Source organism: Amyelois transitella, chromosome 2, assembly GCF_032362555.1.
Source record: "Amyelois transitella isolate CPQ chromosome 2, ilAmyTran1.1, whole genome shotgun sequence".
NCBI lineage: Eukaryota > Metazoa > Arthropoda > Insecta > Lepidoptera > Pyralidae > Amyelois > Amyelois transitella.
The window spans coordinates 7,075,701-7,099,527 of record NC_083505.1 but is presented as its reverse complement, the minus strand read 5'-3'; the positions used below and the strand labels follow the sequence as shown (position 1 = coordinate 7,099,527).

The following is a 23,827-nucleotide window of genomic DNA, read 5'->3' as shown; positions in this document are numbered from 1 at the left end:
TTAAAAAAGCGCCATCTATTGAGAAAAGCTTCGTTTAGCCCGTGCAATTTTACCGCTACTTACAAAAGACAAATCCCACAGGAATAATAGACTTTGCGGCATTTATGAAAAGTACCCAAAGTCCTTCTCCAGACTCTTCTTAGTCCACGCAAATAATAGTATAAAATATTTGTATTTTTGTATGTTTTGTATGTAACGAAAATACTTAAAAGCTACTGGACTTATTTTCACGAAATTTAGCGCATATATAGACTAGACCTTCGGAAGTGGTATAGGCATTTTTTCTAAAATTTTAAGGGGAACGAAACCCTGCACTAAAGCAAGTTATGCATACCTACCTACGCAACATTTCAAGAATATTGGTTCAGTAAATAACGCGTGAAGAGACAACAAACAAACTTTCACATTTAAAATTTAGTTGGGATTCACAAAACAAAAAAAAAGTGACAAGATTCGAACCTAAGATAAAATTTTCATTGCTTTTGACTTTACTTTTGCGTAAATAAAAAGTACAAAAATAAATAAAATGGAATAATTTCGGAAATTCCTAAAACCCGTATTGAATATTTTTGAACAATCAACACTTGTGCCAAATTTCAAGTTAATCGGACAAATTTTTTTTTTCTCCTTTGTAACTTTGTTCCCCTTTTTCTCCCATTTAGGGATTTAATTTTAAAAAACTTTCTTGTGTGAAAAGTATGTGGTAAAGTCACGTGCCTGGTCAAATATCAAGTGGTTTTTTTGAACTTCTTTTTGCCTAAAAAGAAGTTAAAAAAAAACCAAGTCAACTTATTTATCTTCACAGAACTGGATCCAAAATACCCACCAATGAGACACCACTTTGATCATTTTTACCAAGGCGTATTTGTGCCAAATTTTAACTCGATCTATCAAAATTTTATTTTTTTTTTCATACAAACTTCGACCCCCTTTTTGACCTCTTAAGGGGTTTTGTTTTGAATTATGTTAATTTTGAAAAATCCTTTCTTATCTGAGTATTACGTGGTAACATAAAGGTGATGTCCAAATTTCAAGTTTTTGGCTACTATGGTTTAGGCTGGGCTTTGATGAGTCAGTCACCCTTGTTCCTTTATATAATAGATATAAGTTAATAAGATAAATTAAATTGAAAATTTATAAAAGCTAAAACTAAATAAACGCTTTTCTGAGGCTATAAAAGCTATCGTTTGCATAGAGTTGTAGAAGCGGATGCATCTAGATCATTGCGGTTTATAAATCTGTTGAAAGCTCTCGGAAGCTCTTAGCAATATGGACTTTGTGGTTTCTTCTTACGCATTGTTATCTATTGACTACTATTACGTCGTTCCTATTTCAATTAATTCAGGACCGGATTTGGGACAGAGCAGGCAGGGTTGCGGTCCAGGGTTTTCACAATTGGGATTGAAAGATTTTTCCAAATCCAAAATGTGGTATAACGTGTTTACATCATGCGTAGGAAAGCGCGTCATGCACATTGATATTCCATCGGTCCACCGCCCCACCAGATTTGGATTTTATTGTTTGTTTTATCTTTATATTAATTTGTTTTTAGTAATGAAATATTATCATTCCCATTATTACCCCCACATACCTTTATATTGTAGACATTTCGCCATCGTAGTGCATGGCAAATAAATAAAGTGGTGTTCACGCTGCTAAAAGAATAAAATAAATAAGTGCACTTATGTTTTTCGTATTTAATTTCCACTGAACACTGGCAATCAGTGTATCTTAAAATCTTTAGTTCTTAAGGGTTAAATTTATATAAGTTTGATAATTAGGATTATTACATTTAGAAAAAAATATTTTTATTCCTAAAATCAATTGGAGAATTTATGGAGGCCCTGGCGCAACGAAAGAGCAGAGGGTTTCAAATTCTGAATAGACTCATTTGCACAATTATTCAATAACAGCACGAAGATCCTATTTCCAATTCATAGTATAAATGCTAAAGTTTTGATATCCGACTATGCTAGTTAATCCTTTAAGCAAAATCAAATAAGTAGACGGGACTGTACTATGACGACATTTAACAATATTCAACTTTTTTTTAATCTTGATACGCAACGAAGATAACGTAACTTACAAGAGAGGATTTCTTAGTACTTCATACATACATATAACATCTTTATCTTTCACCTAGTTGTTAGGGCCAAGAAACCCGAAAACACTAAAAGGCCGCGTTCAGCTTGGTAATATTGAGATTAAGGACTAATAACTAATTTATGATTATGTAAGACTTTTAAAATTATATATACAGATTTTAAAATTACACAGTTTTTAAAATTATATAAACAGTTAGAACCAAACACAATTTAATTTCAAATGACGGATGAAATGCTTAATTTTCAACTGGGATCTTTCTTTTGTTCTTTTCCAAATATTTTTGCCGTCAACACATTTGTCAATGTCTTTTTAATTGTGACAAGCAAAGTCGCAGTGGTGCTTAGCCATTCGGCAGTGGTGCGAAAACTTGCAATAAACCTGTCTTCGCTAAATAAATACGCCTTTTATGATTTTTATTTCACAAATGTAATATTAACAACCAAAAAAATTAAAGAAGAAAAACTAAAACTATCTTCAATTATCAACACAATAGTACAAATTATTGAAGACTAGCTGTTGCCCGCGACTTCGTCCGCGTAAATTTCGAGTTGAATCTACAATAATGTGAAATAAATCAATATACTAATCATATGAAATATTAACTTAAATATGTGACCTAACCGAGTAAATTATTTTTGACCAATTTAAATCGGTTCAGTACTTTTGTAGATAAACGCAATCATACAGACACAGACAAAAAATTAAAAAAAAATGCATCTATCCATTTCAGTCTAAATACTAAATGTAGTATTTTGATTTTCAGTTTTTTTAAATAAAATACTCAAACAAAAAAATATTTTTAATAAAAAAAAATGTCATGTTTTTTGGGCTCGAGCTTGGATCGGCAACTTCACAGTCTTTTTACGTGAGTATTACACATGTTATGTGCGGCAAAACCAGGATTTTAACTGATTTTCACTTATATTTATATGTTATAGGTATAATGCTGTCGTACAATAGTATAGTATCGTTGAGTTAGTATCTTGTAACACAAGTGTCAAACTTACTACGAGGCTAACTTAATCTGTGTAATTCGTCCCAAAAAAAAAAAAAAAAAGACAGACAAACAATTCAAAAAATATTTTTTTTCTTTTTATTATTCATTCTAAGTGTCCCTCTATCCATTTCAGTCAAAAATAATAAATGTACAGACAAAATATGAGGATGTTACCGGAATTCACCTGTAAGAGGAACTTTATTATGATTAATTTTGTATCAGTATGGAAATCATATAATGAATTCTTGATATAAACTAAGTATTTATAGCCTCTCTCAGCTCCTAATATATTAAAAATGACTAGAGAGAGCGCGGAAGAGAAATTAATGTGATTTTAGGTTTAACACGGATGGGAGCCGCGGGCGATTTCGGATAAACATATTAACTTAGCCTCTAACTGTATGGTAAATAGATTCAGCATAATTTCACAAAAAAATTCAGTAGACACTTAAAAATTCTTATGGGTTATTATGACCCTTAAATTTTTTTATATACAATAAAATCCAACATAATTTTACCTATGATATTTGTGTGATTGATCATAGAGAGCAACATAATAATAATTATAGTAAATGGGCGTACGCGTCCATTACAACAAATGGAGTTGCTTACTACTTACATGATTGATCGACATGCTGCTTTCTTACGAATCTCAACACTTCAAGCCAGTATTGTCGTATAATACAGATGTTTATACGATACCCCACACTAACGTTCTCTGCTTAACCCAATGGTAGACTGTTATGTAATGTTTTTAGCATTAATTTATTATTATTAAGCCGCCTATTAAAAATGAAAGAATAAATAAATAAATAACGTGGCCTTCAACTCTCTAAGATACTATAAGCTTTGTCGTCCCCATAAGGGAACAGAGGTGATTTGGCATAACTATATAAATTTATAGTTTGAAACCATTTCATTCGATAACAACTTTGTTTAAAATTTTAACTTAATTGAATCTTAATTTTAGATCCATTTATTGTTTTACAACACCATCAAGCAGTGCATTGTTCATTGAGGGTGGAAATGAAAGGAAGCTTTAGAATAGTTGAGCTAGTAGGAATCGGTGTTTCTACCAGGAAAAACAAACGTTTAACCTGGGATTGGACTATGAACCTAAGTGCAATTGGTTTGCAATAAAATTATTGACGACGTTTCTAACTGAAATTTTCCAATAGGGATGATTGCAAGGTCTCAAAACAATTTAAATTAGTAAATTACATGATAAAATAGACGTAAATAAAACCACAACTTTTTTTATTTAATTTTGATAACGCAACTGTTATAAGTATGTTATTTCAAAATACGGCGGGGAAGTCCATTGTAAAAATAACTATGCCATTAAAGAATTGAAAAAAAACATCGAACTACTTTTATTAAGACAAACGCAAACGCTGTATAAAGATTATGGCCGAAATAAAATAAAATTTTTAACTATGTGTTGGTAAATAAAAGTAATACTATTGGTAGGTATATTAAAAATTTTAAAACATAAAAATGATCCTTATTTCTATGGCGCCTTAAACCGTTGTGAAAAAATAACAAATGCATTTCTTCTTCTCTTAAATTATTTTTTTTATTCTTTGTGACTAGTAAGTCACATTAGGTTAATTTCTAAGGTTACAATCATAAATAGGTAATGAGATTATTTCACCAGTGTTTTGATGTTGTAAAACTAAAATAAACATCAAAACAAAAGTTAGTCATCGTGCCTATTGATTAATTAGACCCAGACGACTGGATACACAAATATATTTTTGGATCTATTTCTACTCAGGTCAACCACTGTAACAAAATATTTACCTTACAAACACATAACATCTACCTTTCCAACTATGCATCATAATTAAGTGTTTTGATACACTTAAACAGTATGAACAGATTTTGTAATAAGCAATCTGTCACTGAGTAAGCCCTAAGGTGAATTTGTAAGAAGTTGTTTTATACTCAATACTTTGTGACTTTTCAGTCTTCCCAAGACGTAGGTAGCTCTGTCTATCCCATTTTCACATAGTTTGACATATTACTATCGTAAATTTCTAAAACTTTAGGCACTAAAAAATGTGTCATGTATCATATTCCAAACTTAACTCTTTATGTTTGGAAAAGTACTTACTTTTCCTGGAATATCAGTGGTCGAGGTTAGAGTTAATACAAGTACAAAAAAGCATGCCCGTGCCTGTTCCGAATCCATTGGTTCTTATCATACCGCAGTCGTTAACCAACAGTTCTTTTCACATAACGCACCTGCATTTATTTGATTGCCAATCGATGATCTTACTTACGATAAAGGAAAATATCTAAAGTAAACCTGTATATATATTCAGGTAACTGCATGTGTTACTATCATCCAAGCTGGATAAGTTTAAGTAATTACCTCAATTTCCAAACAAAGAAGACCGAGGCTAACGCCAGGAGAATGACGATGACCACGTTTGCACTAAGGTTCTAGTCCAGTGGGTAATTAAAATTTTTCCTAAAATTCTCCTTAATGAATACTAAGACATTTATTTATCCATATATTATCACTGTTCCTACCGAATTCTAGCGAGAATGTGTTGATGGATATTCCTTTTGCTTTTGTTTATCAAGATAAACATTCAATTCAGATTCATTCAATTTATTCTAAAAAATCATTGATACTTAGTCATAATACTACTTCGTTATCGAAGTGATACCATTCTAACAAATCTGGTTCATTCTCATTTTCTCCTTATCTGTAATTAATAGTTGTTTAACACTGTTTTTCCTCTTGAATGTTATCTAAAGTATTGAAATCACGTTGTTCAGAGAGAGATTATGAGTTCGTTCTTAATTGTGCGTTTCAACCTTTTTAATGTTGTAGCTTTCATCACTAACGACTACACGTACTTGTGAACACTGAACTTCGTCAGTCTGTTACATAGAAACATCATTAAAACTCAACAGAAATGTATCATGATATCGGGATTTTTTTTAAACAAGCTTCATAAAAGAACATTCTATATTTATCAACGGGTGGACTTTTATAAAACTTTTTTGTGAGTATCTTTTGATCAGTTAGGAGCAGGTACCTTAAGTTTAACCTTTTTTCTTCATAGAGGAATGCTAGATGTAAGTGACTTGTAGGAAGGAAGCTAAAGTCTTAATGCACTTATAGATAAGTACTTTCAATGAAAGGCGCCCATATTATACCAAATAGAGTGTCGTGAACTGTTCTTACACTTGTAAATTGGATCTTTATACTTACGACTACGTTCAACCATGGAAAATTAATTGACGGACATCCCAACATTATGGTTTGTTACCCATTATTGTATCTATTATGTGCAACAATGGGAATTTCATTCATTTTCTTACTAACAATATGAAAGTCATAAATTACTCTTCCATGCTGGCCAAACATAGATTTGCCACAATTTTTCTTGCCATGCACATCATTAGAGTTCATAATTGGAAAGAGTACAGATCTTTTTGAAATTAATTTTATATTTTTGATAATGCAATAATGCAATAATGCGAACATTACTTAGACGGCTGTGGCGTAGCGGTAGTACGAGTACGCTTGTCTGTGACACGGGAGGCCCGGGTTCGAATCAGTGATCGGTCCAAGTCATGATGAGAAAAACTGTTTCAATGACTTACGTCTGGATACAAGAAACAAAAACTAGGGTGTAATGAATAGCACTGATGGTGATCAGAGTTACACAAATTACACAGAAAACTACTTCTTATTTCTAATGACAGGCACCCAATGGACAAATGAAAGGCAGATAAATCAATATTACCTACAGGGTGAAATGGCGCGTGGGGCAGCATTCAAATTAGATAAATAAAGATTAGGTATTTCTATTTTTAAGCCACCATTTCATTTTCGAGGTATTTCACGTAGATTTTCAAGAAAAGTAATACATATTTAAGCTCGAAAAGGTATACATGTCTCATGCCTTTAGGCCTATGGTTTTCGGCAGTACTCAAATCTATATAAGTAATATCATACATCCATAACACATGTCTGTTCATATGTAAAAATTATTTTACTTAAATCGATGTTACGAATACCATGTAGATAAGTACGATTACTTACTCGGCTCACTTTTCGAGGAAAATTAGAAGTACAATATAGTCTATGAAAATAATATGTTTAGGTAACTCTAATAATCATAACATACCTTCTCGTAGTAACTGTGTACTGTTCTTTAGTAACGGGCTGAGAAATGAAAAAAGAAATTGAAAGCGCCACAGAACAAACGCTTTTGTTTCGTATGTCATGTTCTCATTATTTTTTCACTTTTTTATACTCACTTATTTTATAATTATGCCCTTTTCTTGAAATTTCTGGGTTATATTAATTATATACATACCTTTTTAACAAACTTTTTTTTACTAATTATAACGTATTGGAAAATATTACAATTTTATAATATTTCGTAATACTAATACTTACTATCAAAACCTCACTCAACACCCTGATGTGGTAAAAATGGTAACAACTTTACCAAAAAGTGTGTTTCCTGCACAAAACTTTTGGGTCACACAGACGGTATTGTATAATACAATTTTGCTATACATCATATTGTTATCACAAATGAGTAGATACTCAAACACCGACACTATCTACTTGATAATGAATTCATTGTTTTCGCATCACGATTGCATTTGGCATCCTATCATAATCCCACCAACCCAAATTAGCTGGGATTTCTATTGAAGTGTCTAGTTTTTACCATAGAACCTATGGTAAGCCGAGTAACTTATAATTCTCATGGGAATTTCCGAAAAAAACAGTGGATACATATACTATATATTAACCGGAATATTAATTCTATACTAGCTGTGCCCGTGACTTCGTCCGCGTGGAATACTTATTTTGGGCACCATTGAAGCCCTCAAAGATGAATTATTTTCCCCGTTTTTTCACATATTTCATTATTTCTTTGCTTCTTATAGTTGCAGCGTGATGTTATATAGCCTAAAGCCTTCCTCGATAAATGGTCTTTTCAACGCAAAAAGAATTTTTCAATACGAACCAGAAGTTCCTGAGATTAGCGCGTTCAAACAAACAAAATCTTCAGCTTTATAATAAGATTTATAATAATAGATGTTATTAGGTATAATGCTGTCGTACAATTTGAATTTTAAATTTCGTAACTTATTTGCAGGAAAACTCATGCCTTGAGTTCATGCAAATGACGATAACTTTTTTTTAGTGAACCGATTTTGATGAAACAAACTTTAAATGTTTTTCTGAGTTAAAACAAAGCAATTGGTGAAAGTTTTAAGTAAATGGGTTCAGTACTTTCGGAGATAAGCGTGATCATACATACAGACAGACAGACAAAAAATTCAAAAAATATTTTTTCCATTCAGTCAAAAATACTAAATGTACAGACAAAATATTTTTACTGTTTTATTATATGTATAGATTTATCATTTAAATCAGTCACGTTTTACACCGACCATGAACCAATGACTCCATTCTGAGTTATGTACATTAGTTTGAGTGCTAACCGATTATTATTATCACTGTATAGGTACTGCATAGTTATAAAAGAAATAATTTACGTATGACGTACGACGTCGTGAGTCGTAGAAATTAGTTTCTACTAACCATGATCCAATATGTTTGTTATTTGTTTGGGAGTAGCTTCTTGTAAAAACTTTATTTACCCACTCCAGGATCATTATCGAAATGCGCACCCCGGGCTCCTCTCCAGAAATGTGAGGATGTAACCGGGACCAACGCCAGGAGGAAGAATAAGAATATAGCAAGTTTAGTCGCCTTATACAACTCTCACTGGAAGAGACTGAGTGTTACGTATTCACACGCTTCATCTGTTTTAGGAAACAATCCCCCGCTTATTTATTTTCCACAAACTGTTCCTCAATACAAGAAAGTTTCTAAAATGGTTAATCCCCAAAATGAGTATGAAATGTTTATCAACAAAACTTTTAAAAGGAAAGTTTTGTAAAATTTTACAACATTAAAGTTTAGATTATGGCGGCATATTTTGTTCGAAATAATTATTCGATAATAAAAAGATTATAAAGCTAGAAAAGAAAATAATAATTTTATTATATTCGCGAATATTGTAAAGGTCACTTAACCTATTCTCTACTTTATGTACACCTTTCTAGCCGCATCGCATAAAATTTGCCTATCCTCTGAAACATGTTCGTGAGTCTAAGTTAAGCTCGGCCATAAATCCAAAGGTTCAGCCTCTGGCAGGTTTATAATGCCATTGCAGATATTACTGAACTATTTCTTGGCGGAAAAGGTTCTACTTACAAAATTTGGTGACATTGTTCTCGAATCCCTAAGAGGGTAATAAAAGCTTGTAAGAGATGAATATTCATCTTTATATTCACAAAATCGAAATAACAACATTTGATTTTTTAAATGATTTGTTGATGGCTGCATTCTAAACACTTTTGTTTATGTACTGTTAAAGCCTATAAAACGCATGCTTTATTGATTTGTTACCTCTATCAATCTTTAAATCCTTCTTTGGTAACTGACAGCTAATGTACGGAAGCACTTTACACAAACACCTGAAGAAAACATAAAAAAATCGAGAATTTGCGCGTTCCAAGTTGCTAGTAATAAATTCAGGATAGATCCCTTATTGCCTGCTGTTTATCCTCGTTGAATTCACCCGAGCTACCAATGTATATACAAAACACATTACTTTCAAACTATGTATGTATGGAGGTTATCGCAATCATTACATATTACCTTATTTGTTGCAGAAAATGGGAGGTGTTCAGCAAAACTATCTAAACCGATAGCGGGTGACACCATCATTTGATTCTACAGCTGGAATATGTGCGCTATGATGTTACTCATAGCTTCTGCTAAACCTGGGAACATTTTTGCTATTCAGAATAACACAGAACAGTCATATCTTGAAAATGTTGTCAACGCGACGCAAGCGAAAAAAAATATGAGTATCGACGAAGAAGAATTCATTTTTGATAGAAGTGACGTCAGAGCGATTTTCATCACCCTGTACACGATTGTTTTCTGCTGTTGTTTTTTTGGTAAGTGCTCCAAGAAATTCATCCGTTTTCTTGATTTTACCTAAAACTTCACTCCCACTAAGTAGTTCCAACTAAGTATAAGAAAGTCAAATTACAATGGCTTGATAACAAGCTGCCTATTTCCTTTGGTATTTCTATATAATAATAACAACTCAATTCTCAAAACAGATGCTGATCTTTAAATTATAGATACATACATACATACATATGGTCACGTCTATATCCCTTGCGGGGTAGACAGAGCCAACAGTCTTGAAAAGACTGAATGGCCACGTTCAGTTATTTGGCTTAATGATAGAATTGAGATTCAAATAGTGACAGGTTGCTAGCCCATCGCCTAGAAAAGAATCCCAAGTTTGTAAGCCTATCCCTTAGTCGCCTTTTACGACATCCATGGGAAAGAGATGGAGTGGTCCTACGAACCACACGGCACAGATACATATTTTGACTAAAATAATTTCAAGCGTGGGTGTTATAAAAGAAAATCTTTAAAGAATCTAGATAAGGTATAAAGGGGTTGTTCTAAGATAATAATATACCTTAAATAATAAAATTTACACACACACACACACACATAAGAATAAGGTATACAAGTACAATATGAAGTTGTTGACAATGGGCAGGATCGCGGGAGAGGTTGTGGTCGACTGGCTTTCGGCGCGGCGGGGCACCCAGTTGTATGCGATTATCACGGTTCGAGTCTGGCTAAGTCCCATTACCTTAGCAATGTAATGTTTCATTGATTTGAAATACGTTTAGTACACTATAGTTTAGTTGATTAGACATTAGTCATTAGACAGATGTAAAAAAGCGGGAACCATACATAATCTTATTTTTATGAAAATTATGTAGAGGTTTTTGTTTTATTGGGATGTATCAAGATAAAGAAAATATTTAGGAAAATTAAAACAGTCTTAACTACTTATTTATCATCATACATACATACATATAATCACGTCTATATCCCTTGCGGGGTAGACAGATCCAACAGTCTTGTAAAGACTAATAGGCTTTTTGGCTATTATCATCATCTTTATTGTAATGTTAGACTTTGGAAATAACCTTTTAATATAATTAATATAAAGGTACTCGTGCCTTGTTAATACGCGGAAGTTATGTAAACGGAGGCTCTGTTGTCTTGATGACACGATCTGTCACTGTGCTCTCAGTGCTGGCTGAGCGAGCGGCGAGGGACGCTTCATTTATTACAAAGACAGCATTCAAAGTATGGAGATTTTAGAAGCCTTCAGAGCTAAAAATAAGTAAGGTTACAGCTTCGCGACGCCTAAACATGACGCACTTTACTTACTGCTTTCTCCCAAATGGAATCAGGTTTTTTTCGTACTTAATTATGTGTAAAATTATCTTAACGCATGTTCTAAACCACAATTATCGCATCTTTGTCACTTACAGAGTAGAAAGAGCCAATAGTTTTTGATCACTTTTGACACAAAAAAGGATTTGTCTTATTTCCAGTACTTACATTCAGAAAAATTATTGCATACCTCTTCCGATATTTGTATACTTAGGCTGCCAGATAAATAGGCTTATCTCGGTCACGTTCGATTTGTATTTGAATTGGGAAGGGTTAAACCGGAAAAGAATACCTCTATGATATTTCTTTGTGTTGACATACATACCTACCTTGTAATATTCTTTTAAAGTTGAGAAAAGTACTAGCGTTGTTAGTATACGAGTACTTTTCCTACGTATAATAACAACGCTAGTCCTTCAATTTCCATACAATTTAAAATTTGCAGTAAGGTAAAATACTTGTTGTAATAAATAATTTAACTGTTCATAAAATTACAGAATAAATTTTTAAAATTCATACGTACGTAAAACTTTAAAAAATATCTACAACACAAACACACAGACAGGTTGGTTGCAGAAATTTGACCCGTAATACCTAATTCTGATGTAATAGGTAAGTATAGAAGAAGCTTCCGAAGAAACTCTGAGAAAACTTAAACTCAAGTACCTACAGTATATACGTTAATGCTTCAACTAGTTTCATCCATGTTGCTCTCAGACCGAGAGGCTTTTAATTACTTTGTTTATTTTAAAGTAATAAATGTGAAAAATGGAATTTTGCCAAAAATGTAAATTTGTAACTAACGAAGGGATAAACTTACGGGTACCTACACAACAATTCCTATTCTCTCTGCCAATTTCGTTCTGTTCTAAATAACTTGGTTCTACAGGTACCTATTGTTTTCGTTGATCATACAACACATTTTTTCTTTTGCATGCAGCGTCTATCTAGTTTGAAGATTTGATTTCTGCAAACCCAAAATGTTTTATTGTTATAGGTATTTTTGGCATTCGATATCGAAGTCACTTTAATACTATGCACCGGATATTGATTGAGAAATGTTTTTGGTCTGTAAATAAGGTAGGAGTAATGGAGTATGTGGACTTTATATAGTTTGACTTTATTTCATTGCTGTTTTACTCGGTGTAAAACAGAACAGTTTATTTTTATGCATATGCATCCAAAAAATAAACTGTTCTGTTGTATTGTTCCCCCATATGAAGGAACTTGATAACACACAAATATCTACTTCAAACACAATTTATACATTGATGAATAAACACTATTGGAAACTCATATTGTGAATATGTCACATACATTCAGGCAAAGACTATTATGTTCTCAGCTGGCTTTAGAACACCGACTAATGGGTCGCTTCAGTCCAGGCGACACATCCATGCGTATTACGTTAAGTATGTTGGTATTAACTTTCAGTTGCCATCTGAGTATCTCAAAGAAACGAATTCCCTTAAAGTAAAGCTTGTTTCATACGGACAGTAATCCCTATAAATACATTACTGGAGTCCACTCCACCTGCGTAAGATCATCCTTACCTCAGCTTAGTGTCTGGGTTTGTGTGATTTAAAAGGATTGACACTACGTTAACGAAAAGTAAAAATACAAGCGTTTGATGATTTTGTCTCATGGACAAAGACGTTGCTGGCATGTTGATATACCAGTTTTTCATAAATGTATTTTAACTGAGGTTTGGTAACATGAAATTTAAAAACATATTCTGCATAAGGCATATTATATTCAAACCGAGACCTATCGGTGTGAACAACCGCTATAAAAATATGTTTTGTATATTCAGAACTAAAATATAACTAACCATAACATTGTTGTTTCAGGCAATCTTCTGGTTATACTTGTGGTAACTCTCTCAAGGCGACTCCGGTCAATAACCAACTTCTTTTTGGCGAACCTGGCGGTGGCTGATTTATGCGTCGGAGTGTTCTGCGTCTTCCAGAATTTGACGATATATCTTATTCCGAGGTAAGTAAACAAATGCACGGAAAATTGGAACTATTGAATTTAGAGGTGAACGGGATAGTAAGGGAATAACAATAACTGGGCATATAATATAGAAAATATCCCAAAAGATTAAAATATAATCCTACCTACTTAAATTAGAATATCGAAATAGAAAAGATTTGTATTTATTTTTTCTAACAATTTGAAGAAGTTAGGCACAGAGACTACTTTTTATGTGTAAATTCCCACGGGAGCAAAGCAAAAGCTAGTATAATTATATTTTTTTTTATTATAGACTGTAATAGCCATGTTTTTATACCTAATTAAGGCCTTATTCATTAACTTCTTTACTAAGTAATGAAAGAAAATTGAGAATTCTCTCAGAAACAAAGTGAAACTCACCTTGTATAGTGTCGACCTGATTGATCTCGAGTTGACAAACAAACAAACTACGAGAGGACGTCAACGAGCGTCCATTCAAGTTAAAGACTTTGAGCGCGGACAATACGCTGTTTGTTATATGATCAGATTCACCGGGATAAAAGTTAATGTGTGTCTACATCGAATAAATGAATCGAATGACTGAATGAATGTGCAATTTATTTTTTATACTTCCGTAGTCCCAAACTCTTATAGGTAATTATTTCACGTTTTTCACCAACTCCAATCACATAGGTATTGTCACAATTGCATTATAGGTATAAAGCATATTAAAAATATTGTGAGCGAAATGATTACAAAATATATTGCGATATATATTTTGGTTGTGTATGTATCGTTGCTTTATCAAATTTAATTTTCATCGTGTAACATACATATATTTACATTTCCCGTAGGGGTAGGCAGAGACTACATCTTTCCACTTGCCACGATTTCTGCATACTTCCTTCGCTTCATCCACATTTATAACTCTCTTCATGCAAGCTCGGTTTTGGGTACTCTTGACTTGACCCTTTGCCAGGACGTCCTTAATTTTAACAAGATACGTGATAGGTCGTGTAAAATAAAATGGAAATACGGTAACTATTGGGAAAACGTTTTATAAAAGAGTACTTATATGTTATCGTAGAAAGGTTTTTCCAGTCTTACATTACAGGCAATAATTAAGTGCGTATAATATTATGAATACAAAATATGGCTAGAATATAAATAGATATTCAGGGAATTCGCGCGATGTGCTCTTTTGTTAAAATAATTTATCAAATTACCTATCTTGAATCGATATTTATGAAACACGAGTAAATATATACTGTACTAATATCATTCTGTCGCGTTTTACATAATTATGTCTTAAAGAAAGATTTGTATCTATAGATAAGTATATACTGAACGACACAGCTTAAGCAACTGAGAGTTGTAAACTTAAAATTTGTCTTATTCTTCAAGAAAATTAGGGACTAGCTGTGCCCGCGACTTCGTACGCGTGGAATAGTTATTTTGGGCATCATTGAAGCCCTCAAGGATGAATTCTTCCCGTTTTTTTTTTCACATTTTCCATTATTTCTCTGCTCCTTATAGTTGCAGCATGATGTTATATAGCCTAAAGCCTTCCTCGATAAATGATCTATTTAACGCAAAAGGAATTTTTCAATTCGAACCAGTAATTCCTGAAATTAACGCGTTCAAACAAACAAACTCTTCAGCTCTATAATATTAGTATAGATGAAACGGATTTTTTTGTTTTAGGTGTACCCTGCAACATCATCCAGTTAACTTATAAATTCATCTTCTATAGCCGACTCAATTTGAATAACTTATAATTATTATGATTTATTTTGCATACATTACAATTGCAAAATACACCGAGTTTTCAAACAATGCGGCTAGTTCAGCTTCAGATTAAACAGTATTTGTGTAAATATGCAATATAGATTAGTAACATTGCACGTCACACATAACTATATAATTAATGCTAGTACCTATTATAGATCGTCATCATTTCAGCGTTATTTCCAGTTGCGTTCTCTCTCTGATGTGAAGCCTATTAAGACCACGATCCTTTAGTGCCGTGTGGTTTCCGGCACTTTAGAATAGAAACACACCATATATTTTTCATGGATGTCGTAAAATGCAACTAACGGATAGGCTTAAAAACTTTCTTTTTTTTAGATTTCTCTTCACCGCTCCGCAACCGCAAACTTGACGAGGAATAAGTATAACTCAGTTTTTGATCGTGCTAACACATTCCGTTACTTGACACAGTAACGTTACTGGTAGGTACAGTCGCCTGAAAAGAAACAACTGAAAAAAACTATCGCTGTTTCGCTTTTTAGGGTTCCGTACGTCTGAATACAAAAACGGAACCCTTATAGGATCACTCGTGTGTCTGTCCGTCCGTCGCTTACAGTCAATTATCTCCGAATCTATTAGACCGATTAAGTTGAAATTTGGTACACATATCAATTCCTGTGACCCAAACACAGAGGTGTGACGTGAGCAGATGTATATGGGGGGTCATTTTTGGGGGGGAAGGGGAAAATTAAAAAAAAAATTGACCATTCCCCCCCCCCCACTTATCTCCGAAACTACTGAACCTAAATTTTGAAAAAAATACAGAAATTAGTTTTCTCCTTATAGGAAAACCTTATAAGAAATCCATGATATTAAAATAACATGGTAAATCAATCAATATTGTGCGTACCAACTTATGATAGGTAACATCGTACGGAACCCTCTTCACGCGAGTTCAACTCGCACTTGTCCCCTTTTTACTATGACGTGAAACAGGACTGCGAAAGATTTTCGCGCGATAAAAACTGCGTTGCGCGTTTCACGGCCACGGGGCATGGCAACTGATTTAGCATCTGGTGTCAAATCAAAATCGAGTTCGTTTCATCAGTAATGAATTTGTTGTTGAAGAGTTTTGAAGGTAAACATTTTAAGTTTACTTAAGAACTTCATGAAAGATGTTTCCTGGCGCTCTTTTTACGATTACTAAGCAGTTATGCCATTATTGTGAGATAAGAACCTTTTTATATTATCTACCCTAATCTGGAAATGATCATGCTATTCAGAGGAGGAGAAAAACAGAAAATCTTAATGTATTTCTTTGTAATATAATTGCGAATTCCTACAAATGGATATTCCTCGCATATTTTCCTTGTTATAAATAAGGCATGTAGTAGGAGCAATAACTACTTGCCGAATAGTTTGTATACACTTGGAATAACACACGAGTTTGTGTATTTAAGTATGTATTTACTTAATTATACATGATCAAGTTAAGCTCGACTACACTTCCTGTATCTGAGATACATTAATAGCAATTTGAATACTCTGAATTAAATTTGTTTCCGGCACTTGAGCAATGAATATGAAGCATCACTGGCAAATAATTACCTATGGTATTCGACTTGTGAGCGAGAGCTAGCGAATTCCGCTTTGGTTATCTGTCATTGACATATTTTTGAGCGTACCTACTTTAGTTATAATACTAACCGATGACCTTGCGGTGAGGTCACGCATATAAGGCGACGGTCGCTATGCGTAATAAAATTAGTTTTCCAATTGTCGTAAACGGACCCCGGGCTCTCCCCAGAGAGAATGCAAGGAGGGCCTTCAATATGTTAAAAAGTATGTAGGTTTTATTTTCTGTTCAAGTATGTAGGACGAAGGAAGAAGTATGTAAAACCTCTCTTAGGTACCCCATGCCAAAAGGCGCATCGTAAGCCCCTCCCAGAGAGGGAGCATGTAACCAGGTTTCCGGTATACGTTTAATCTCATAGTATAAGACAAGCTACTGGATGACAGTGACAATGACAAATTTGTAGAGATGACTCCCAGGAGGATGAAGTATTCGAATACTGCTCCCAAATTAAATCGTTGTTTATATTCTAAATGCAGATAAAGGACAGGGTCACGCGCAAATTAATGGAGAGATTAACGCCGAACCACTTTATTAAAAAAGAAATTCATTCGCTTTATTTTCACTCAGTGAGCAGTATAAATCTGCACGAAAATATATAAAGGTAGAAACATAATTACGCACATATGTCTGTAAATTACTTTTACTTGAGACTAATTAAAGTTAATTTTAGTTGTAAAGATCTAACTTATCTTTAGAAGGATACAGTTAACTTACAAGATTTTAATTCTAATTCAAATAAACTTTATTTCACTAAGTTGCTAATAAGTTGCCTTCTTATAGCAAACTAAATGGGTTCTGTTATTCGAAATCGGCATTAAACACTTCGAGACAAAATCTGTCTGGAATCAAAATGAAGATTATAAACAATTTTTAGCACATAAACACGAATACTTTCAATAATAATGTTAGCACACGTGATTTATATACCTTGAGAGGGCGGGGAGGGAGATTAGATTATGCTTTATTAAATGTTAAGCGCAATTTAGAGAATTGGGGCTTATAAAACATTATTAAACGCTTTATCAATGCTATAAATGTCATAGTGAGTCACACAAAACATGATTGCAATATTGTAATAATATATCGTAGTTTTCATTAGTTGTGACGTTCTTTTTCAACCAATGAGTACAAATTTTTTTAGATCATGATTTCGCCTATGATGACATTACATATTATCGCGTGTTATATAGTAACACGAGCTCTCTGGGACTTTTATTCAAAGCTGAATTTTAAAATAAGCTGTCCCGCTAGTCTGGAAGCATAGAAAAACTTAATATGTCCCAGCAGCTTATCTTAAGCATAGATTGGAAAAGTTAATCAAGATTATAAAGCCTGTAAGTTTCGGAAATTTCAGCGATAGGCTATCAACCTTTCATTTTAATTCCGTTATATGGCTAGCTAGCTTAGCATTGACTTCGTATTTTTGAGGCTATCGGCTCCGTCTACTCCGTCAGGTGTAAGGACATGTTATATAAATCTAAATTGACTAGACGATTGAGCCGATTGACAAAATATAAAAGTTTCCGTTATAAGACAGAGAAGCAAAAATATAACAAGAAGTAATAAAAGTTATTCTCTCTGGATACAAAAATTGGGAGAATCTAAACGGAGAATCTTTTAAATAAATATTGGGTTATTTAAAATCTGATAATGATGGAAATAGTCCACTAATAGACAATATTGGAGATTACCGGTTCTGTTGACGCTGAACCCTCCGTTGATTGCTTACTAATCTTAGATCATATTTATCAAAAATTATAGAATTCACAGAAGTGAACTGCGTTAGAAAATCTTAGTCATACTTGAACAATTTCGGAACATATTCTTCTAGCTCTTGCACGGAGCTACGCTCCCATAGAAACAAGAAAAAAAGTAACCTTATACTCCTGAAGTAGGTATTTGTCTGTCTTTAGTGCCAAATCTTTCCTCTATATGATATTATTAGGAAGAAATATGGGTTTAACAGTCTTTGTGAGTTAAGTTTCATTTCATAAATAGGTCTCAGTTCTATTATTAAGCCAAATAGCTGAACGTGGCCATTCAGTCTTTTCAAGACTGCTGGCTCTGTCTACCCCGCAAGGGATATAGACGTGACCATATGTATGTATGTATGTATAAATGGCTATCACGTAGGAGCAGTTATTTAAATGATATCCAAGGCGAATCCGAGATCTTCCCGAGGGCGGGACAAAAATCCAAGACGATGAATAATTATTCAAGTAGTGAAAAACATGACTTCAGTATAATAAATAAATTTCTGTAGTATCTTCGTTTTATGTTAGTGTTCAATCTATTTGTATCAACTTCAATTTCCGAAGTCTATATTTCGCTATATAACTGCCTCTTTACATGGATGATTTTTCAAGCTACTATTTTGCAACAACAAACGAAAAGAATTATTAAAGGAAATTTAAATTCTCATATTCATTACAATACGCCTTATTTTATTAGTTCGTGGCTTTGCTTTCGTGGGAATTGAGTTATAATAAGAACCACAGAATTCAATAATCAATAAAGAAAAATATAAACACTATTACTCAAATCTTGGTTTCAGTTTATTCAGTGTTTAATGAATGTATGGGTTTGTATAAAAAAACATGTATAAGACTATTCAAGATGTAATGAAAGTGTCAGGAAGTCAACAAACTGCGGCGTAGCGTTGCTACGATTACTAAACTCATTTCTAGCTACGCGGCGTAGCACATAGTTCATTTGTAATTAAGTTCTTTGAAAAGGCATATTTGTGCCGTATTTAGTTTTTTGTTGTTTTTTTTTTCACATTTATTTGACATTATTATTTCTTCTATGGAGAAGATTAGCTAAAAATAGAGATGAGTGGAAAGCGATGGGGGAGGCCATGTCAATGGACAACCTGACCAACAACTGGTTGCTGATGCATGAAGAGCACACACTTCATTCCAAATCAGCTTATTCTTTGTAATGAACTAATAATGTACAAAGTCAGCGAATAAAGGCTATAATTTATTTATTATTTCTCTCTGCCTGGTATGTTACGACGTGCTCAAGTGCCTCAGTTCTGCTTCTCATCCATACAAACACGTACGTACATTGCCGGGTTTGCTTGAAACACCCATGAATTTGCGAAGTTATAATAAAACGTTAAACGAACGAACGTAAAACCTTCGTTTTTGTTTAACGTTTGATCGATTTGTTATTTTATCAATAAAGACAATTCAATTAGCTATTCAGTAGGTTATGTATATATTATTTTATAATTTAACTTCGATTTATCTTACTCGGGTATTCCCTGGGAACGTCTAAAGCAAGACAACAAAGCTTTAAGAGAAAATTCAAGACAATATTCAAGAGAAAATTAATTAAACAAAATTGTAGCTAGAACGTCCCAATTTTCGTCCACAAATTTATATTACCTTAGTAGGTAATACTAGTGTATTTGGCCACAGCGCCGTCCGAGTTTAGCAAAAACTCCCATGTATTCCATAAAGAATTCTAAAAAATATCTCGTAGTGATTCTCTACAAATTTCCAAGGAAAATATAGTCCTAAATTTCAGCTACGTACGCCCAATAGTTTCGGCTGTACGTTGTCTGTCAGTCAATCACTAAGGCACATACAGTAACGCAAGAGTTTAATATAGACTGATTTTAATTGCAGTTGGGTGTTCGGCGACTTTTTATGCAAGATGTATCAATTCGTTCACTCGCTGAGCTACACCGCCTCCATCTTCATTTTGGTGGTGATCTGCACGGAGCGGTACTTCGCAATAATTCACCCTATCACGTGCAAACAAATTCTCACTTCCACCAGGTTAAGGGTAAGAAATCCAACAATAATACGGTTAATATTCTAAGGGATACTCGTAACAATAATAAGATTTCAATGGTGAATACGGACCAACAGCTACGGCTTTAGTAGATTTATGAATGTAAATATAGTCAAAGCCAAAGCCAATGTCAAATAAAAAGTGATTAACTGCTGCAATACATTTTATAAATCCAGTCAATAAAGCTAGCACGTCAACACATCCGGCGTATCCTGCGAATTTGCTGGCTTAGCTTTAGATATTAAAATATTGCAATCTTTTATTCTCAGGCAATTTAAAATTTGTAAATTTTATAACGGTGTGTTATTGCCTAGCTGTCGAATATCTGAATAAGAGAACCTAAGATACAATTTGTTCCTTTACTTACCCCTTACAAAATCATTGGGAAGATTTGGGATGGTCCATCCCAAATCTATACTGACGGAAACCGCAAGCAAACCATAAACCTATCTTGATGTAAATGTAAGAACATCACGTAACTGTAGCCAATGACTCGAAAACAAATAAATGGAGTCGAGTGTACATACATCAAAGAGGATGCCTAATGGCGCGTCCACGCCCTTATACCAAGGATAAAATAAATTATATTATTGACGTAGTACATATTATATAATAATTTGTCCTATATTATTCATATTTCAATGATAAATACATTGAAGTTTGAAACAAGTAGACTTAATTGATTAATTTTCAAAACGCTAACTAGAACTGAAAGTTAATTTGTTTATTAACTCTCCTTTTAAAATTAGTATGTAAATTAAGATTTGTTTTTAGTATTTCATGTCTCACAGCTGAGCAATAGGTATCCGTCCCTCTATTCAGACACCCCAAAATCAATCCGGATATTAGTCCCGTTTACGTCTTCACCTGAAGACCTCTTTGACCATGATTCTAGATTGCGTTCGTCGGGATTTTACACGAAGCGACTACTATTTGCCCGGCAGTTACCTGAATACATAGATTTCCTGACGATGTTTTTGCTGACCGTAAAAGCATCGGTTAGCACTCAAGCAAATAGCTCAGAAAACATATAATTAGTTTACATGTCTAGTTGCCCCTGAACGAACTGGTTTCCATCCGATGATATCCTTCACCGTAAGAGCATAGTTAAGCACTCAAACTAGTACATAATATAAACATTTTATAATTAATATTTAAACTTTTTTAGTTGGTGATTTTGGGTGTTTGGATAACCAGCGCCTTATACAGTGCTCCTAAGTTCATTTGGGTAGAGACGATCCCAAACAACCTAGGCGATGGGAAAATGGAGACCATTTGTATAATAAGCCGGCGGAAATACAACTCAGAATTGTTCGACATGATCAACTTCGGGCTTCTTTACGTGACGCCGCTTTGTGTGATGACGGTAAGTTGATATGCCCATTATTTCTTACGATAGAATATTACTTTGAGTACGCTCTGGAGACTTTCTCAAAATTTACAACCTGCTCCGTAGCATGGCATGCTCGACGCCATGCTTCGCGAAAAACTATCACTGTATGGTTTTTTCTATTACGTGAAACGGGACAGCGATAAAAACGGCAGCGCGCGTCAGCCACAGGTAAGTCCAACATCATGAGATTAGAATTATGATAAACATATTAAATTATACACTAAATAAATTCAACTAGTGTTGGACCGCAGCTCCGCTCTATATATATGTGTGTTATTTTGATATATAAGCTGTATAACTCTAAAGGTCCAAACAAATATTTTTTATCGTTTTCTTTGGGGAAAAGTAACGAACATCAATATTTTCTCATATATAATATAATATCAATCGTTAATTTGCCTACCATGTATCTACGCATATGTCTGCTTACAGATCACTAATATTCTTTTTATATTTTAATTTACCTAATGGATTGTATCTTATTATTTAAATAAATATACAACGAGCAATCAAATAATGGCACATAATCATCATAATGCCGGTTCCGGCGAAGCTGAATGGGACTTCCTTCAGCCTTAATGGCATACAATATAAACGAAACCTACTTTGTGTGACATTCAGTTATAGGTTTTGGAATTCGACATATAGGGACCCTTAAATCGGCATTAAACTTCTAACGAACCTAGCCTTACACTAGAACACGGTTTTAAACTCAAGTTAAATTGGACGATAAACTATGGCGAGTGAACATCTCGTTAATTGTTTCTTAGGCTGTCAGTATCGGCACAAAGCCACCCATACTATCAGAGAGCACAGCAGTGCAAGACAAGATAAGCCAAGATGAGAAGGGTCCTGCCTACGGTTTCTCAAAGCGTTTCATCGTATTTCACACATTTACAGCTTCGACATAGAGATATTAGAGAGCGGTTTCGTTAATAACGTTAATAATAACCTTAAAGGTGCCTTGACTAGCTTATTTTTTAAGAGTTTAATTTTTGAAACAATATTATAGTTACCCTATTTAGCAAATACCCAATTATACAAGTAATAAGAAAGTTATTTCGTCTGAATATCCTTAGAAATATTATAAAAAAGCGATCACTATGCCTAAAAATAAAAAGTGTTATCTCCAAGTTACCATCGTTAGATCTTACATAAATGTGACGTAGATTTGACGTAAACAATTTAGGAGATTATATATAAATCTATGGTTTAATTCACACTGAGAGATAATGATAAAAGTTATTTTATTACACACCATGTGCAGTTGTTTCCCGTAACACATGTCCCAAGTTTATTTATTTCATCAAATTAAATTCTGTGGTATAATGACATGGGATGCCCGTCTGAAGGACGAGGCCCCATAATGAAATAACATACCAGCTAACCGCTGTCTGTATGAATGTTGTCAGAATGCTCTCATTACATAAAAGTAATCAACAATTTAAATGAGAATCTAAAAGTTTATCAATTAATGATGTAGGGAATATTTGCATATACATAGGTTTATTTGAAAATCATTTAGTTCTTTATTTTAATAGTATAGAGCCGAATGAGATTTATAACGAAAGCACAAAAGTTTTAATCCCATGTCGTCATAGTGTAAAAGTTTGTTAAATTTATTAACAAAATTTTACAAAGAATTTTTACTTAGTGTCGCCTCAGAAATTTTCTAGCCTTATTTTTGTCGACATTATTTTGTAACCTATCCTTCCATTATCTCATGACTCTGCTTAGGTTTTGGTTATACCAGCCTAATCACGGAAAATGAAATGTTCGGTTTATTATCCCTTCAATTCTGTAATATTTCTATCCATGAACCCTTAGTTACTAAAGACTAGAAATACAAAT

General features: G+C 33.5%; 1 protein-coding gene across 2 annotated transcripts in view; it reads left to right on the top strand.

The window, feature by feature from the left end:
* The window catches only part of LOC106136055 (trissin receptor), a 49,659-nt gene that overhangs the window by 13,945 nt on the left and 11,887 nt on the right, over positions 1–23,827 (top strand). For both annotated transcript variants that reach the window (XM_060946571.1, XM_060946573.1), the window contains exons 2-5: positions 9,833–10,123; positions 13,289–13,433; positions 20,415–20,574; positions 21,752–21,949. In XM_060946571.1, coding sequence (XP_060802554.1) covers positions 9,907–10,123; positions 13,289–13,433; positions 20,415–20,574; positions 21,752–21,949 — 720 coding nt within the window. In that variant the 5' untranslated portion in view covers positions 9,833–9,906. The remainder of the gene's footprint in view (positions 1–9,832; positions 10,124–13,288; positions 13,434–20,414; positions 20,575–21,751; positions 21,950–23,827) is intronic.